The sequence below is a fragment of the Delphinus delphis genome, chromosome X, assembly GCF_949987515.2.
Source record: "Delphinus delphis chromosome X, mDelDel1.2, whole genome shotgun sequence".
Classification (NCBI taxonomy): domain Eukaryota; kingdom Metazoa; phylum Chordata; class Mammalia; order Artiodactyla; family Delphinidae; genus Delphinus; species Delphinus delphis.
The window spans coordinates 109,643,682-109,662,199 of NC_082704.1; the positions used below are offsets into that span (position 1 = coordinate 109,643,682).

At 44.0% G+C, this 18,518-nt stretch overlaps 1 protein-coding gene across 10 annotated transcripts in view; it reads left to right on the forward strand.

Annotated features, from left to right (window-relative positions):
* Positions 1–18,518, forward strand: part of SH3KBP1 (SH3 domain containing kinase binding protein 1) — a 344,807-nt gene that overhangs the window by 43,352 nt on the left and 282,937 nt on the right. For all 10 annotated transcript variants that reach the window (XM_060002844.1, XM_060002847.1, XM_060002846.1 and 7 more), the window contains exon 2: positions 5,271–5,428. In XM_060002844.1, the coding sequence (XP_059858827.1) occupies positions 5,271–5,428 (158 nt within the window). The remainder of the gene's footprint in view (positions 1–5,270; positions 5,429–18,518) is intronic.

Genomic DNA, 18,518 nt, shown 5'->3' on the forward strand with positions numbered 1-18,518 from the left:
CCGGGAGAGATCAAGTTCAGTGCACAGAGGTGGGGAGGGGCCGGTCACAGAGACAGAGCGGGGCCTCTGAAACGCCACCGCCACTGTGAGAAGTTTGCCCCCGTGAGAAGCTGCTTGGCAGCTGGCTTAGCCAACCACGGTTAAAACCACCCATTTCATCTTTGTGGGGAGGAGACATCCCAGCAGGTTTGAAGGCGGAGATGGGGAGGTTGAAGCATTTTGCATTTCGAGGCAGATCTCTTATCTCCTCTGGCTCTGCCTCTATCTCTCTGTGCCCTCGGGTTAACTGTAGCTTTGGCTTTTGCAGCCATGGTAGCTGGAGCCGACTTGTGGAGGCAGGCAGCTGGAGGGTGGTATTTTCTGACAGGGAGACTTCCTTAAGTTTTGTAATTTATGGTGTCTTTAAATATGGGATTTTGTTTACTGTTGGCCTAATTACACCTCTGTTATATTTTATTTAGCTTGATGTTTTAATTTTGTGCTCATGCCCAGAGGTAGTTTCCCAAAGGGTACTGTTAAAAAAATTGTAGGTCGGGTTTTATCCTTGCTGCAGCTACCTGCAGCTTCCTGAAGGCAAGGAGATGGGTTTTGGGGCCACACACTTTCTCATGGGCCCTTGTGAATATTTTGACTGTGTTGGTGCCGTGTGAGGTCTAGAGCTCCTGTCTGCCAAGTATTCTCCTCAAGCATCTCTGTAAAATAGAAACGTAATACGGGCCGCAGAAGTGATTTTGAATGTTTTAGTAGCCACATTCAGAAAGGGAGAAGAAACAAGTGAAATTAATTTGAATAATGCTTGAAATGAAATTGAGGAATTTCACCCAGCATATCTAAAATAGGATCATTTCAACATACAATCAATCTAAAAATTAATGAGATATTTTACATTCTTTTGTTTCCCTCATAAGTCTTTGCAACTTGCTGTGTATTTTACAGTATGTCTCAATTTGGACGAGCCAGACTTCAAGTATTCAACAGCCACGTGTGGCAGGTGACACTTTAGTGGACAGCAAAGTTCTAAACCTTTCAAAGGCTTACAAGGGACACAGGAAGAGCCCTTAGAAGGGGTAGGAGAGACATAGTCTCATGTTTTGTGAGCTCTTAATAAAGCCATACATAGGTTTCCTTCTCTTAGAGAAACCTGATATGTAAAAATTCTTCTTGACAGGAAAGGTAAAGCAGGAAGTGATTATTCATGTTACAAAAGAATTAACTGCAGGATCCTTTAAATAGCAAGCTCCCTTAGCGCACTGAAGATCTGACTCAATTTGCAAAAATGTGATTGACACTTGGCATTTTAGTAGCATCTTTGTTGGGCAGAGAGAACTATCTGCCATTATAAAATGCAAATGCAAGCTGAACCGTCAGCTTCTCAAGGCTTTGTTGAGTACCTACTGTATGTCAGGGATGCTCGTAGGGCATCCCTGACAGAACTAAGGGAGATCTGTACCCAGAAGCCATTTAGAGGGTCACTGGGAGGGCGAGACACACATGCAGCCACCACAGTGTGGAATTGCCTCGATACCAGGGCCCAGGGAGGCTTGGGGGCTGGATGAGCCAGGAAGGAGCTAGGCTGCGTGCATGTGATGAAGTGTCCAGGAGTTTAAAGGAAGGGTAGATCAGGAAAGACCAGCTCAATAGTATATTGGGAAGACTCGAAAACTATGCAGTTATGCTTTATATATCCCTGAGTCCCCAGTCCCTAATCCCCAGCCTTACTTCTAGCAGCCATCAGTTAAGCTGTGTTCTTGGACTCCTCATAAGAGGGAGACGGAAGCAAACCCAGGATGTGCTTCTCTCCAGTTTTCAACAACAGGCAGCAGCTGTTTATTTCTTAGGACCTGTCTTCTTGAAGCAGATTCCTTTGCCCTCGTCCAGCTTTACCTTGATAGAGCCCACGTGTAGAATGCAGAAAATGAGACTTGCTGTTGAGGAAAGGAGAAGCAAGGTTGTGTGCTGGAAGTGGATGGGGTTCTGAGTTCCCCAAAGTACACAGGGTTTAAGTTCAGCGCCGAGATGGACCCTTGACCAGATTCCTCCCCCGGCTCCTTCAGGCAGGCCCCATGTGCTGCTTCCCCCCAACTCCACTCAGGGCGATTTTCTGTCCCCATCAGAAAAGCTATGAGCTTTCATCTCTAAGTACTAAGATAGGAGCAGCCTTGGGGAGCCTAGGTCAGTATTCCAAGCCTTTTCTTGTTAAAAAAATAATAATACCTGTTATTTAAAAAAATGACTATCTCCATACATATATTTATTTATAGATCATGTAATATATTGCTGTACTAGTTGATTAAGAAAACCCAAAAGAAGCTTCTAAATATTTATTATTAGGTTTAATGAACTTACGGAAAACATAAGATTGACTATTATGTGGTTTTAGACATTGGTGAAAAATGGACATTTGTCTTCATGGCTCAGGTACATAGTTTTGAATATCTTGCTAAACCCAATAGTTCCATATTATAATTAGATAACTTAAACACCTATATCAAGGGTGGGAGAAAACCCATATTACAAATTATCTTGATAACTCAGAGTGTTTTGTGCTGATTGGCTTGTCCTCGTGTTCACCCCCCAACATGGCTGACAAAGAGTTCCCACCCAGGGGCTGAAGTGGCAGCTCCACCATTTTCTTGTTGACTTGGTCGTGTGTTGAGTATTATCTACAACCCCTACTTTCTTTACCCAAATCTTCTCAAGTCTCTCATCCATTTAGTGAGGGTGATTTTAGTTAAAAGGGGTAATAGTCATAAAGAGGCTCTACCAAGAGGCCTCCCAGAACTGCAGGGTGCCCCATGGAGCTGAAAGCTGGCCCTGGCAGCCGCCCTTGTCTAGGGGCACAGCTGTCCCTCAGGCCGCTCCATGCCCTCCGAGCACCCCTGACTGCCTGACCTAGAGGCTGGATGAAGGAGCTGGTGTCATTCTGCAACTGGAGCGTTAGAGAAGTTGAATGTTTCTCTTTTTAAAATGAAAACAATGAATAGATGTTTTCTTTTTTTTTTTTTATCTTGTTCACTAATTCCTGAAGTGAGTGCATCCCAGTTTGGAGGGCACTGGCTCAGAAAATAAGCTTAACTGCTTTGCTAAGCTTCAGGTTCTTTAATTGGGAAGGTGGGCATCATAATACTGTGAGGATTAAGTGAGATAATGCAGGAAAAGTGTCTGGCACATAAACAGTGGTTACTGTAATCTCCATTCCGATAGCAAAGCTTCAATAGATCCATGTTTAGGTAATTTGAAGAAAGCTGCTTTTTAATCGACCTGGTTCTGATTGTTATGATGACTCATTTTACCTGCTGGGGTGAGAATATGATACAAGAAAATTGGAGTGTTTCTGCCTTTGTACTTGTCAGGAACCAGGAGAAATCTGAAAAGGTTGCCTTGTTTATGCTCTTATGCTTCTCCTTTCTGTTGATAAGTGATGAAAATGGTTCACAACTCAACTTCAGCCTGGGCAGATTTCTGACAGCAGAGTCAGCCAGCTAATTTTGGAATGCAAAACTAATCTCGGAAAGCAAATTCTGCTTTGAGTTGCTTATGAACTGTCTGGGTTAGCTGACATTATAAGTGGACAAGGTGAGCACACCAGTCTGGGTGGGCGGGGTCGTTTGATCTGGAAACACTTTGAGAGTGTATCCCTAATGGATATGCAAAGTGCATTTGACAAGGAGCCCCTCACCTACCAACCTTCTTCCTGGAAAACCTACCCCAATATATTGAATTTGTAAAAGTCACTTGTGCTTTCTTTGTCTCCTGTTGGAGAAATCTTTTTTTATATATACATTTATTTATTTTTTATGTTTGGCTGTGTTGGGTCTTCGTTGCTGCATGCGGGCTTTCTCTGGTTGCGGCGAGCCGGGGCTACTCTTCATTGCAGTGCGTGGGCTTCTCATTGTGGCAGCTTCTCTTGTTGCGGAGCGCGGGCTCTAGGCACGCAGGCTTCAGTAGTTGCAGCACGTGGGCTCAGTAGTTGTGGTATGCGAGCTCTAGAGTGCAGACCCAGTAGTTGTGGCGCACGGGCTTAGTTGCTCCGTGGCATGTGGGATCTTCCCAGACCAGGGCTCAAACCCGTGTCGCCTGCATTGGCAGGCAGATTCTTAACCACTGTGCCACCAAAGCCCCATTGGAGAAATCTTTGCCGAACCCAAGATAACTAAGATTTTCTCGTATGCTTTCTTACAAAAATGTTGCAGTTTTAGCTCTTACATTCAGGCGTATGATCCATTTTGAGTTCATTTTTGCGTATGTGTTCTTTATAGAGCTCACTTATCTTTTCCACTTCCATTCTTTTACTGTAATTTCTAAGTTGCTAATTCGCTGCTTGGGGTTACACCTAATTTTCACTACCCTTGTATTTATTCATTCTCCCTTTGTCCATCCGTCCGTCTGTCCATCCATTCATTCATATTAAGCTGCAAATACAAAAGGAAATGGACAGGAGATTGACTGAGGTGGGCATGAGGCGAGGCCCAAAGACACATGAGTTGTTTAATCCATGTATAGATAAACTAACCAGCCTCTGGATTGGTTGGCTCTGCTAATTTGCATCGGTACCAGAAGACCCGTCTGCCTCATCTGTTGCCTCCACCTATTACCAAGTATACAAAATCACCGTGGATTGGGAGAACAGTTTAAAATGGTATTGCTGCCTAAGAAGCCATCTGTTGTGAAGGCAGTTGTGCCCGCAGATGTGAGCGGTCTGAGTTGTTGGTTGGGCTGGCGGGGCCCTCTGTTATCGGCTGTGTTCACACGAGTTGTTGCTGAGAGGCGGGCATTATCTCTGTAGGGTGGGAATGATCATCACCCACATTTTGCACAACTGAGGCCCAGAGAGGTTAGCATCACGTAGTCTTGGTGAAGGAGAGGGCATCTGAGAGCCGAACCTGCACCTGTAGTTATCTGCCACCTCTGCACTTGGGGAAATGTTGCTGGACTCCGTCTGGGGGCGGGGTGGTGCACAAGTGTTGTTGGCCTTCTGTCATTGTGTGGTTTCCCCTCTGAAGCCCCTGCTGGCCCTGAGACCTGTAGGCCACTCTGCCTGTGCCTGACCGCAGACCAGCACTTTGTGGTTTCTGTGCTACAGGCCTCAGGTTAACCGAAGTCGGGCAACCGTGTGTGGCCCTGTTATTTTAAGTATTGGTAGAGGGGAAGCCCCTTGAATATGACTTTCCTGGCCTTCCAGGGCTGCTGGGCTTTGGACTTCTCCAACATCTGATCTAAAGTGCTGTTTTGTTTTGTTCTTGTTTTTGTTTGGTCCCTGTTCCTTCCAGTGGAGGCCATAGTGGAGTTTGACTACCAGGCCCAGCACGACGATGAGCTGACGATCACCGTGGGTGAGATCATCACCAACATCAGGAAGGAGGATGGAGGCTGGTGGGAGGGACAGATCAATGGCAGGAGAGGTTTGTTCCCTGACAACTTTGTAAGAGTGAGTACAAAGCGAAACCCTTTTCCTGTCTCCTGTGTGGGTTCTACTGCCCAAAGCTGTGGCGGCACTTGAGGAGGAATTTCATGGGACTCTTTAAGAGCTTGACCTCTTGTATGCTGTCAAGAGGAGCACGTATAGCTTTGCCCTTCATATCGGGGGATACTTGTTTTGAAATCACTTTCTTAAGGCCCGGAATGTTCTCTTTCCAAACTGTGTATCACTTAGAAAATGCTGGAAAAATGTCAAGCTTGTCAAATTGTTTTATTTGTGGACTTTTTTTATGCTTTGATAGTTTCAAAGACTCTTGCCCTTTACCATTCCATTCAAAATGGAGGTGAAACTCAGTTTTGACCACTTAAATCAAGTAGCAGTCAAACTAAATGCAGAATTCCAATTATGCCATGTTTCTAGCTTTGTATCATATTGCTTTCTTGATAGGAGCAGTATTATTTTCTTTTTCCCCTTCATGGCCATGAAGCATTGAGTAAAATCTGTTTTTTCAGTAAGGTTTTGAAAATTATGCTCTTTGCAGAAGGGTTAATTACAAAAAATGTAACTCAGTCGTGTTAAGAAATTTCATACCACACAGTTGTAAATAATAGTGGGAATTAGGTTAAAAAAAGGGGGGGGGGACGGGAAATCACCTGCAGGCTGATCCCAGAGGGAAATACCAAGTGGGTCTAAAAAGTCCCTGGACTGTATCCTTCCTGCCCAGCGCTGGGCCAGATGGGCCTGTTCTTGGTGGGGAGAGCTGTGTGCAGGAATCCCCGGGGCCCCTGCTGTAGTTCCGGTGGCACCAGACCATGCCTGAGACCTGGGGCCATAGGGGGCAGGTGGTGTAGGGGACGCTGGGCCCAGAGAAGCAGGTGCCCCCCTTAAAGAGCCGTGTGGGCTACGTGGGAGGGTTTTATGGAAGGGGGTTGTTGAGGAAGAACAGTGATATGCTCCAGGCTTCACCCCCTGGGCCCTCTACCGGTACCCCGCCCCCAGTCTAGAACAAATAGAAAGCCAGTTTCATCTTTCTTCAGGATCTTGCCTCAGAGGATCCTGCTAACTTTTTCCTTGTCCTTTCTTCTTGGTGTGCAGAAAGCTGGGGAGAGTTTTGTGGGTTACATGCTGATAAACCTTGCTTTCTGTGAACAGTCGTGGGAGGATAGACATTTTTTCTTGGACTACAGTTGAACCTGGCAGCCCTCTCTCTCCCATTTTAAGAGGAGGAAAGTCTCACATCTGGGTCCCCTTGGGTTGAGTCTACTGATGTGTAAATGAGGGTGAATCCTTTTTCCCTTCCAAACAAAATCCCCAATTTGGGGACAAGGACCATCCTTGAAGTTCAGCCAAATTCTGGGTTGGAAGGGGGACTTTTCTGGATAAAAGAGGCAAAGCTTTCAGTGAAGATGAAGGAGGAAGGAGTGAGAGGGGAGGACCGTGGGAAGGAGAAGGGACTCCAACTCCAGTTTAGAAGGTGGGCCCCGCTTTGGAAGCCTTTAATGTGTCCTGTTGGCTTATTCCAAACCACAAATCCACAGCCTCTGAAACCTCGAGGTTGGCCTTTGCTCAGGGCCGGGGCACCATAAGCGTTTGTGGAGGCCAGGGCAGGGAGGGCAACGCGGGAAGAGCCCCGGGAGCACCGGGGAACAGGAGCTCGTCACTGTGACCAGGGCGGGGTGATGTGCTTCACCGCCAGGACCTCTATCCAGCCCGCTCCATTCGCTCGGCCTTGGGCTGGGCCAGCGTGGGCCACGGCAGCGGATCCTGCCCCACGGTGGCCCACGCGCTTTGTCTCAAGGGGAGGCTGGTGGGAGATGGCGGGAGGGAGGGGGAGGCCAGCAAGGTCAGGGGTTATCCCGCCGGCTCCCCGCTCTAGGCTTGCCTGGGTCTGGCTGTGTCCCTCTGCCAGATGGTGGCTGCTCCCATCAAGTCCCTTTCTTCTATACGTTCCTTTCCCCTCATCCCGGCAGGCCTGGGGCTCCCTTGTCTCTAGCCCTCAGCTGCCTCCCCGGAGCGTCTCTCTACCTCACCTACTTTGTAAAAGCCTCTTTATTAATCCCACCTCAGATTACCTAACTCGAGTGTGCCATCTGGGTTTCTCCCCCTCCCGAGCCCGACTGCCTCATCAGGCTAGTCTGAGGATTAGAGGAGACAGTGCGTGGAAATCACTTAGCATGTGGCCGGCCACCTTCCGAGTGTGCCGCTGTCCCTGTGGTGAAGGAAGGGACCCTCTCCCCTGGCCTGGAAGCCCCTGCCCTTGCCTAACACTTGTCTCACCTTGGCTAGAGCACCTCCAGGGCGGGGAAGTCTCATGCTTGGGAGGTGCTTGTTCCACCTGGGCCAGAAAGGATGTGGCAGGACCGGCTGGGGCTGTACCACTTGTGGCTGTTAGACTTGGCAGAAAAAGAAACTTCTCTTCTTTCGGATGGCTGAGTCTATCTTCAAGTCTTCACCCACTGGGAATGTTTTAGGCCTATTATTGAAAATCCAGTAGGTGGAGGCCGTAGGGTTTAACAATAAAGAACACTGCCATAGAGAGTTCTAGAAGCTGAAAATACATCTTTAGGTACTAATAATCATATTGGCATAAGTTCACAGTTTTGGAAGTGGGTTTACACATGCCTTATTTGGCTTAAGAATCATCTCTCCCCAGACTGAATTGGGTAATCTTGTGGCATCCCGTTGTTTATTTGTGTACCTTTATGCCAGTGTTACCGCTGTCAGAGAGCTTACCTTAAGCATTTTCTTGATTCATTTATCGGATCCTTAAACAGTGTCCCAAATGAACCTGATCCCCTAAAGTTTGGGGATTCAGTACCCACCCGCAACTCTGTATTGTCTCAATTTCTCAAAGGAAAAATACCAGGCAGTCCGGCCATCCCATCGTTAAGAAGATGCCTGGGCTTTGCCAGCTCTGGGGCTGAAATTTGTTGGCACCCGTAAATGTACCTAACCAGGCCCCGTGGCTTTTTGGGTTTGTTCCTCTTTTTCTTTTATTTAGTTAGTTATTATTTAATTTATTTACTGTACATGTAGAAGAAGAATCTTTTAAAATCCCTCTTCCCTTTCTTCTCTATACCTCTCTCTCATCCACTTCTTTTAGAATACATTTTTCTTTATCCCTCCTCCTTTAAAAAATTTATTCATTTTCAGGTGCGATTTACATAGAGTAAAATGTTGAAGTCATAATTGTATGGCTTGATAATTTTTTTAATGTAAGTGCGTGCCTCTGTAAGCATCATCCAGATCAATTTTATTTCTATCCCTCTAGAAAGTTCCATCATGCCTTTTCCCAGTCATTCCCCCTCTCATAGGTAATCTGTCCTCATAGGTTAGTTTTGCCTGTACTGGAGCTTCATGTAAATGGAATCATACAATATGTGCTCTTTTATATATGGCTACTTTTGCACAACAGAATGTTGTTGTGTATAGCAGTGCTTTGTTCTTGCTGTATAGTATCCCATTTTATGAATAAACTGTAATTTGTTTATCTACTCTCCTGTGGAAGGACACTTGGGTTGTTTCCAGTTTGGGTATTTTATGGAGACAGGCACTCATTTCTCTTGTGTATATACGTGTAGGAGTGGAATTACTGCCCTCCCTCACTTTCAACATATACGTTTTTCTCTGTTTACATATGTGGCCTCTGTGGAGGAGGGGTGTCCCACCTGTGCTGGGGCCTCATTTGTGCCTGAATGTGCTGGTCTTTGCATGGTTGACCTTTTGAGTATGACCGCTGAGGGGTCCTTAAGCACAGAACTCAATGTCCCAGGGATCATTTGATTGTTGGGCCCATGAACTATCAAAGGCTCATTCTTAGATTGTTAAAAACATGCCAGTAGAGAGCATGTGTCAAAGTTTTATTGAACTCATCTAATGAGAGAACTAGCATAATAACAAAACTGATTCAGTGAGGATGTGAGGAACTGATTAAAAAGTCCATGGAAAGAGGAATGTTCAAAGAAGATCAAAATGAAAACAACATTGTAAATTCAACTATACTTCAATAAAATTTTTAAAAAAAGGACAAAGAAGATCAAAATGGGTTCATGTCTTAGAGGACAGTAAAGTCTTAACCTCTGGGGTTATCATCTCTACCAGAAAAGAAAAAGAGGCTATGGCGTACCTTATTGTTTTTCTACATGTTATCCTCGGACTTTTATAGAGTTGTAAAATGTCCTAATAAAGTGTTGGTTAAGTCAGGTTATGTTTTCAGAGGGAATCAGATGACCCTTCGTGGTGCGGGGGGCACACTTATCAGAAAATGGATCAGCATGACGTTAAAAGTTCACACGATGATCATTTTTGGCTTCATTTCCAAGTTTTGGGTATTTTTTTTCTGTATAGACCACAATAGAGCATAATATGGGATATAATAGTAGGAGTCACTAGGATGAAATCCTCAAAGTCATTCATTTAAAAAAAAAATGGCTGCCCTCCTGAGACCTGAAACTACCACCTAGAACAGAAGGACAGCCACCAATGAGAGGCAGATGTGGGCTCTTTCACAGGGGTTCATTTTCCCCATGTTGGATTCACTGACCAGTGTCCCCCTTTCAGAACCTTACCTCACAGGCAGACAACAGTGGCCATGAGTCCAGCAAAGGATTTATTAGCAGCCTTTTCCTGAGTTCTCCTGACATGTATCCACAGACAGACAAAGGAATTTCAAAAGGCAGAGGCCTTGAACCCATGGCTTGGGCCGCCATGCACGGGTCTGCCTGCTTTGGGGGGCGACCTTTGGTGAGGGGCAGCGGGACCCAGGCTCTTGAGTAGAAAGCAGGAAACTGCAGCAGGGGTTAAAAGAATGTGCTTGTTGATCTTTAAGTCGCTCTGTGCGCATAACACTAGCACGCGCCGCAGCCACAGGCCCCTTTGTCGAAGGCCGAGGTGTGTTTACTTGTAGTTGCAGGTCTTCTGCTGAGTGTAACAGTTTTCAGCTGTTTCCTATTGCCTCAGCTTTCATCTGCTAGGTGTTTTAGATCTCTCTCTGGCGTATCCAGAGCCTTTTTTGTATTTGTGTAAAGTGGCTGGTGAAAATGGTCATATTTTTCATCGATGAGGTGGAAGGTGAGGCTTTTGCCTATTTGCACCAGTCTGAGACAAAGCTCACGCTTACTTTGCTTGTCTTGATTTCAGAAAGAATCACAAATTTACTTCAGCAAGTGGCATAACAGAGAGATTTCCAAGTTGCTATTCTATACTCAGAGACCCTGAAGTAGATCTCTTGGATCCCATTTCACTTTGCTTTTTCACCCCAAGGGCCACTGATTTTGTGAAGTGTATGGGATATTGTCTTCAAGGTACTTGTGTCTCTTGGAAAGGCGGCGCGAGTTTTCCAGGCGTGTTTCATAGTGTGCGCAGCCTCGTCCTGCACACGACTCTCGTGGTGATGTGCTCGGGGGTGGGGGTCAAGCCGAACTCCTCAGGGAGCGTTTACCGGGCTGCGACGTGCTGGCACCAGAGGCTGTGAGCACAAATGAGACGCCTGAAAAGGAACAAGGTATCATTACGAATGTAACTTCTTCCACAGGAGGACAGTGTTAGCTCCTGTGACCTGGCCTTTGGTCACACTTTACTCTGGGGCGCACATGTTAGACATTGTTCTGCAAATATGGTCCTGATTAAAATGCCACTTGTGAGGGTTTTGACTGCATTCATCAGGCAGCTCTGTTGGAACACGCTAAGTGAACCTACAGTTATCTTTTGGCCCTGATTGTTGTGTTACTTTATGGAATAATAATGACAACATTCTGGCTGCCTGGCTTTGTATGCATTATGTATAATCTGCTCGTGTCTGTCTGTGTACAAGGACTAAAATTTGTTGAACACTTAACGCCAGGCAGGAGTGAGCCTAAGCCCTTCACATGCTTTATCTCATTAAATCCTTTACACCCGTCTATGGCATAGATACCATTTTTTTTATCACGCCCATGTTTTAGAAGAGATAACTGAGGCATCTTAAGGTTAAAAGACTTACAAGCTATGAGGAGCAGAGAACTTTGGAACTTGAGCAGACTGGCGCCAGACCCTGAGCTCAAGCAGGCAGCATTATCTGGGTGTCCAAATTGTCCTGATGGGGTTAAGCCCCTCACCATTATTACCCGCTGCATCCTGCCTTCCCCAAGTGTCCTGTCAATATTTTGCACATTTGTACCACTTGGAGAGAAGTCTCTCAGTTACTCTGCTAGTCTTTTTTTTTTTTTTTTTAATTTTTATTTACTTTTACTTTTGGCTGCGTTGGGTCTTCATTACTACACACGGGCTTTCTCTAGTTGCGGCGAGCGGGGGCTACTCTTCGTTGCAGTGCGCAGGCTTCTCATTGCGGTGGCTTCTCTTGTGGAGCATGGGCTCAGCAGTTGTGGCACGCCAGCTCTAGAGTGCAGACTCAGTACTTGTGGCACGCGGGCTTAGTTGCTCCGTAGCATGTAGGATCTTCCCGGACCAGGGCTCAAACTCGTGTCCCCTGCAGTGGCAGGCGGATTCTTAACTACTGCGCCACCAGGGAAGCCCCTGCTGTTCTTGAGTTAATAAAAAATTACGAAGTTACTTTACAAGTGGCATCAAGTAGAGATTTCCAGGTTGCTATTCTATATTCAGAATCATGGTTGTGAACTTGTTTTCTGCATTTTAAAGGATTCTCTTCAGAAATCAGGTATTTCAACTCAAAAGAGCAATCTTTGCCTGGATTTATGGGCTGGTGCTGTTTTTCCTATGAATTCTGAAAGCAAGTCAGTTCGGGAAAATATTTCATTTTACTCATTTGTAAGGAGGCTTGTTATTTTGTGGTGTTTAGGGTATGCTTTTCAGAAGGATCTTGGTTGTCTTTTCTTAGAGTGGTAAATAATCCAGTTGTGTGACTATCTAGTTGTTCCCCATCCGTGGGGCCCTTGCAAACAACCAATTCCAACTCGAATTATTCTTTAAACTTTCAATATATAGTTTTCTTTTAGGGAACAAAATCTTAAAATTAACAACTGGAGCCTGTTAGATGCTGTTATAAAAAATGGTACTCGGGCTTCCCTGGTGGCGCAGTGGTTGAGAGTCCACCTGCTGATGCAGTGGACACGGGTTCGTGCCCCGGTCCGGGAAGATCCCACATGCCGCGGAGCGGCTAGGCCGGTGAGCCATGGCCGCTGAGCCTGCGCTTCTGGAGCCTGTGCTCCGCAACGGGAGAGGCCACAGCAGTGAGAGGGCTGCGTACCGAAAAAAAAAAAAAAAAGGAACTCCAGGAAGGGTCCGGAGTAATTAAAGACAAGTGTGTTGCCAATAAAAGCCACACCAGTTGGCTGATTCCTCAGGCTTTGTCACTTGCAATGCAGGAAGAGAGAGAGAGAGAGAGAGAGAGAGAGAGAGAGAGAGAGAGAGAGTGTGTGTGTGTGTGTGTGTGTGTGTGTGTGTCTGTGTGGAGGGGTGTCTTGTGACTCAGGGAGAGTGGTCCCCTGACCGAGTTGATCTTGCTGATTATGCATAATGGAGTTTTATTTTCTTAATGACCGGATTATCGAATCTGAGCTTAGAAAGGGACTTGGGAATCATGTGTTTCAACCCCCAGCTTTCTAACAGGTCAAAATCTAAACCATGTAAGATGTTGCTGTGATCATTACTGGACACTTAAACTTGTATAGTGTGGCTGTCCCACAGGGGACCCTAAACCAGTGAGTCTCCAGTCTGGCCCTGCTCCAGGCACACTGCATCGTCAGAAGTTTGGAGTAGGGGCAGGAGTTGGTGTAGGGGCCTTGGAATATTTTTAAAAATTCATGTGACTTGCTGCTTGATGAAGCTTGGGCACTCCTTTTGTACAATGGGACTGACGGGCAGTGTCATCCTCTTTAATATCTTTTCTCAAGCACATGGCTTGGTAGCCTGTGACCTGTAGTTCTACATTTGAAAATATCATGTTATTTCTAAAGTATGTTTATGAATATATAAGGAAACATAATCATGCTAGAAATTGTAAAAACAAATGTGTACCACAAATACAAAAACAACGCACCAATATGTAAACAGTGCTCTATGTGAGTCCATTAGAATTAACACATGCTGATTGCAGATACTCTGCATTAACTAGACACTGGACTAAATGCTGCCTTCTACCCAGTGGTAGTGAGGTGGGCAGAATTTCTAGCAATGGTCCCCAAGATTCCACTCCTTGAATCCCCAGAACCTGTGAATGTGATGAGCTATCATTCCAGTAATTGTGTTATGTTATATGGTGCAGTTGACTTTACAAAAGAGAGATATTCAGGGGGGCTTAATCATAGCACGTGAGCCATTAAAAGAAGAGAAATTTCTCTTCCTAGTGGCAGAAGAGGAAGTCAGAGAGATTGAAACTGTGAGGAGGACTTGTGGCTTTGAAGATGGAGTGGTCATGTGAGAAGGCATACAGGCAACTTTATTGGAGCAGAGAGCAAACCTTGGCTAGCAGCCAGCAAGGAAATGGAGACCTCAGACCTCCTGCTTCAAAAATTGGATTCTGCCAACAACCTGAGTGAGCTTGGAAGTGGATTGTCCTCCCAAGCCTCTAGATAAGAGTCCAGCCTGGTTGTGTGTGGCTTAAAATACAGATAGCAAACTGTATCTGGGGCAGTTTGCTCCTTCCCTACTGGCATATTGTCAGTGGAGACCAAATGGGAAGTCTGGACTCTCACCCTCTGCCCTGGGCTCAGCAGTAGTAAGTGGCCCCCCTCACCCTCTCCACTAGATAGTGGGGAAGATGTTGCGGAGGAGGGAGCTGGAGAAAGGGATTCATTAAACCCATGTAGGAAATCTTGAGCAAAATCCTGACCAACACGTACATGAATCTGACCAGAATTAATGTGCCAAAAAGTTTGAGAAAATAAACTACAGTGTGAAATGCCACCCAAGTTTTCAGAGTGACCTCTAGGTAACACAAATGAAGAAGACCAGAATAGCCTTGCAAGGGCTCTAGAAACTAAACTGTCATGGCATCACAGCCCACAAAAGTAGCCCAGGATCTATATGCTTAATCTAAATAGGGTCAGTGCCTGCTAAATTTAAATAGGATCCAGAGTCTTATAACATAATAGCTCAAATGCCCAGGATCCAGTAAAAAAAAAAAATCACCTGTCATACCAAGAACCAGGAAAATTGGAACTTAAATGAGAAGGCAATCAACAGATACCAACACTGGGAAGACTCAGATGTTGGAACTGTCTGACAAAAGCAGCCATCAGAAAAATGCTTTAATGAGCAATTACAAACACTATTGAAACAAATAATTAGAAAATCTCAGCAAAAATTAGAGGTATTAAAAAAATGGAAATTATAGAACTGAAAAATAAATCACCATATTAAGTTCACTGGATGAGCTTAATAATAGAGATGACAGAGGAAAGAATCAATGAAGTTGAAGACAGATCAATAAAATTTACCCTGTCTATCTGTTGTCCAGACAACAGATGGAAACTAGTCTAAAAAAAAACAAGGAACAGAGCCTCAGAGACCTTTGGTACAATAACATTAGGTCTAACATTTGTGTCACTGGAGTCCCAGAAGGAGAAGAGAAGACTATAGAAATAAAAAGCATTCGAAGAAATTATGGGTGAAAACTCTCCAAATTGGGCAAAAGGGATAAACCATCAGAATCAAGAAGCTGAGCAAAACCCAAACAGGATAAACCCAAAGAAATCTATGCCAAGACACATAATAATCAAACTTCTCAAAACTTCTTTGTCTTTAGACAAAGAAAAAACAGAGAGTGAGAAACAATGTTTTACCCATAGCAGCAGAATGATTTGAATGACAGTGGATTTCTAATATGAAATCATGGAGTCTAGAAGGAAGCGCACAGCATTTTCAAGTGCTGAACAAAAAGAACGTTCCACTCTGAGTTCTACATCTGGTGAAAATATCCTTCAGGAATAAAGAGAAAATAAAAACACTCTCAGACGAAGGAAAACAAAGAAAATTTGTCAACAGCAGACCCACCCTTAAATAATGGCTAAAGAAAGTTCTCTAAACAGAAAAGTAAATGATAACAGGAGGAGGCCTGGAACTCCAGAAAGAAAACAAAACAAAACAAAACAAAAACAGTGGATGGGTAAAAATAGAAGTACGTTTAATAGGCTGTTTTTATCCTCATTAGCTTTTAAAATTATGTTTAATGGTTGAAGCATAAGTTATAATATCTGGTGTGATGTCAATATATGTAGAGATACTATATGAGAAAATTATGTTTAAAAAGTGGGGAGAGGGGACTTCCCTGGTGGTCCAGTGGTTAAGACTCTGTGCTCCCAATGCAGAGGGCCCGGGTTTGATCCCTGGTCAGGGAACTAGATGGCGCAACTGGGAGCCTGCCGCAGCTAAGGCCTGGCGCAGCCAAATAAATAATTAAGACCTGGCGCAGCCAAATAAATAAATATTTTTTAAAAGAATATTAAAAAGTGGGGAGAGAGGGACTTCCCTGGTCACACAGTGGTTAAGAATCCACCTGCCAATGCAGGGGACACGGGTTCAAGCCCTGGTCTGGGAAGATCCCACATGCTGCGGAGCAACTAAGCCCATGTACCACAACTACTGAGCCTGCCTGCTGCAGCTACTGAAGCCCACGTGCCTAGAGCCTGTGCTCCGCAACAAGAGAAGCCACCGTGGTGAGAAGCCCATGCACCGCAACAAAGAGTAGCCCCCGCTTGCCACAGCTAGAGAAAGCCTGCGTGCAGCAACGAAGACCCAAATGGAAGTAAGGTTTCTACACTTCACTTGAAATGGGAAAGCATTGATACCAGTAGTCTCTGGTAAGTTCCATATGTATATTGTAATAACCGAAAAAAAAAACCCAAACCACTAAAAAACTAAAAACCAATAAAAAACTATACAATGAGATATACTCAAAACGTCTATAGATAAATGTACAAGTAACTCACAGGAAGGCAAGAAAAAGGGGAAAGAGGAATGGTAAACAGGAAACAAAGAGAAAACAAATAATACAATGGCACACCTAAGCCCTAACATCAATAATTACTTTAAGTGTAAATGGTCTAAATATACCAATTGATAGAGATAACAGAATGGATAAAAAATGTGACTTAACCATGTGCTGTTTACAAGAAACTCACTTTAAATATATTGCTATAGGTGCATTAAAAGTAAAAGGGTGGAAAAAGGTATACCATGTAAAAATTAATTTTAAAAAAAGCAGGAATGGCTATGTATAATATCAGATGAAGTAGACTAGAGAGCAAAGAAAATTACCTGAGACAAAGAGGGACATTACACAATGATGAAAATGTCATTACACTAAGAAAACACAACAATCCTAAATATGTATGAACCAAACAACAGAGCTGCAAAGTACATGAAGCAAAAACGGAGAGACCTGAAAGACAGACACATCCACAATAATAATAGTTGGGAACTTCAGCATCTCTCTCTCAGCATTTGAAAGAACTACTAAATAAGGTATCAGCAAGGATATAGAAGAACTGAACAGCATTATCAACCAAGCAGTTCTAATTAATATTTATAGAACACTCCACTCAAAAAAGAGCCTAAAACACATCTTTTTCAAGTACTCATGAAACATTTACCAAGTTAGACCATACCCTGGGTCATAAAACTGACCTCAATTTATTTAAAGGAGTGGAAATAATACAGAGTATGTTCTCTGACCATAATGTAATCAAACTAGAAGCCGACAACAGAAAGATAACAGGAAGATCTCCAAACACTTGGAAATCAAATAACACACTTCTGAATAATTCATAAGTCAAAGGGGAAGTCTCAAAGCAAATTTTTAAAAATACATCAAGGTGAATGAAAATGAAAACACAGCATATTAAAGTTTATGGGACACAGCTAAGGTAGTGCTGAGAGGAAATTTTATAGCACTAAATATTTAAGTCAGCATGGAGGAAAGATCTGAAATCAATAATCTAAGTTCCTACCTCAAGAAACTAGAAAGAGAAAAGATCCCCTGCCCCCACCAAAGCAAGCAGAAGAAAGGAAATAATGAAGATAAGAGCAGGAATCATTGAAGTTGAACACAGAAAATCAACAGAGAAAATCAGTGAAAAAGCTGGTTCTTTAAAAAGATCAGTAAAATGGTTAAATCTTTTTGTTTTTTTTAAAATTTATTTATTTATTTTGGGGGGACTGCGTTGGGTCCTCGTTGCTGCACGCGGGATTTCTCTAGTTGTGGCGAGCAGAGGCTACTCTTCGCTGCAGTGCACGGGCCTCTCATTGCGGTGGCCTCTGTTGTGGAGCACGGGCTCTAGGCACGCGGACCCCAGTAGCCGTGGCATGCGGGCTCAGTAGTTGTGGAGCGCAGGCTCCATAGTTGTGGCGCACGGGCCCAGGTGCTCCGCGGCATGTGGGATCTTCCTGGACCAGGGCTCGAACCTGTGTCCCCTGCACTGGCAGGCAGACTCTCAACCACTGCGCCACCAGGGAAGCCCGGTTAAATCTTTAAGATGACTGAAAAAGATAAAAAAGAAGATATAAATTGCAATATTAAGAATAAAACAGGGGTTATCACTACAGATCCTGCAGCTATTAAAAAGACAGTAAGAGAATACCACAAAGAATTCTATACACATACATTGACAATTTAGATGAAATGGACCCATTTCTTGAATATCACAAACTACCAAAACTCATCCAAGATGAAATAGGTAATCTCAGTAGTCCTATAACTGTTAAAGAAATTGAATTCATAATTTAAAAGCTTCCAAAAAAGAAATCTCCAAGACTAGAAGGTTTCTTTGGAGAGTTCCACTAAACATTTAAAGAACAGGCACCAATTCTACATAATCTCTTCCAGAAAATACAAGAGGAGAGAATGCCTTCTTGTTCATTTTATGAGGCCATTACAACTTGATACCAAAACCAGACAGACAGTATGAAAACCCAACAAACCAATATCCCTCAAGAGCATAGACACAAAAATCCTCAGCAAAGTACTAGGAAGACAAATCCAGCAACATATAAGAAGAATTATGTACTATGACCAAGTGAGGTTTATTCTAGGTATGGAAGGCTGCTTCATTGTTTGAAAATCAATGAATGTAATCCACCATATCACCAGACTACAGGAGGAAAAAATAATCACATAATCCTATCAATTGATGCAAAAAAATCA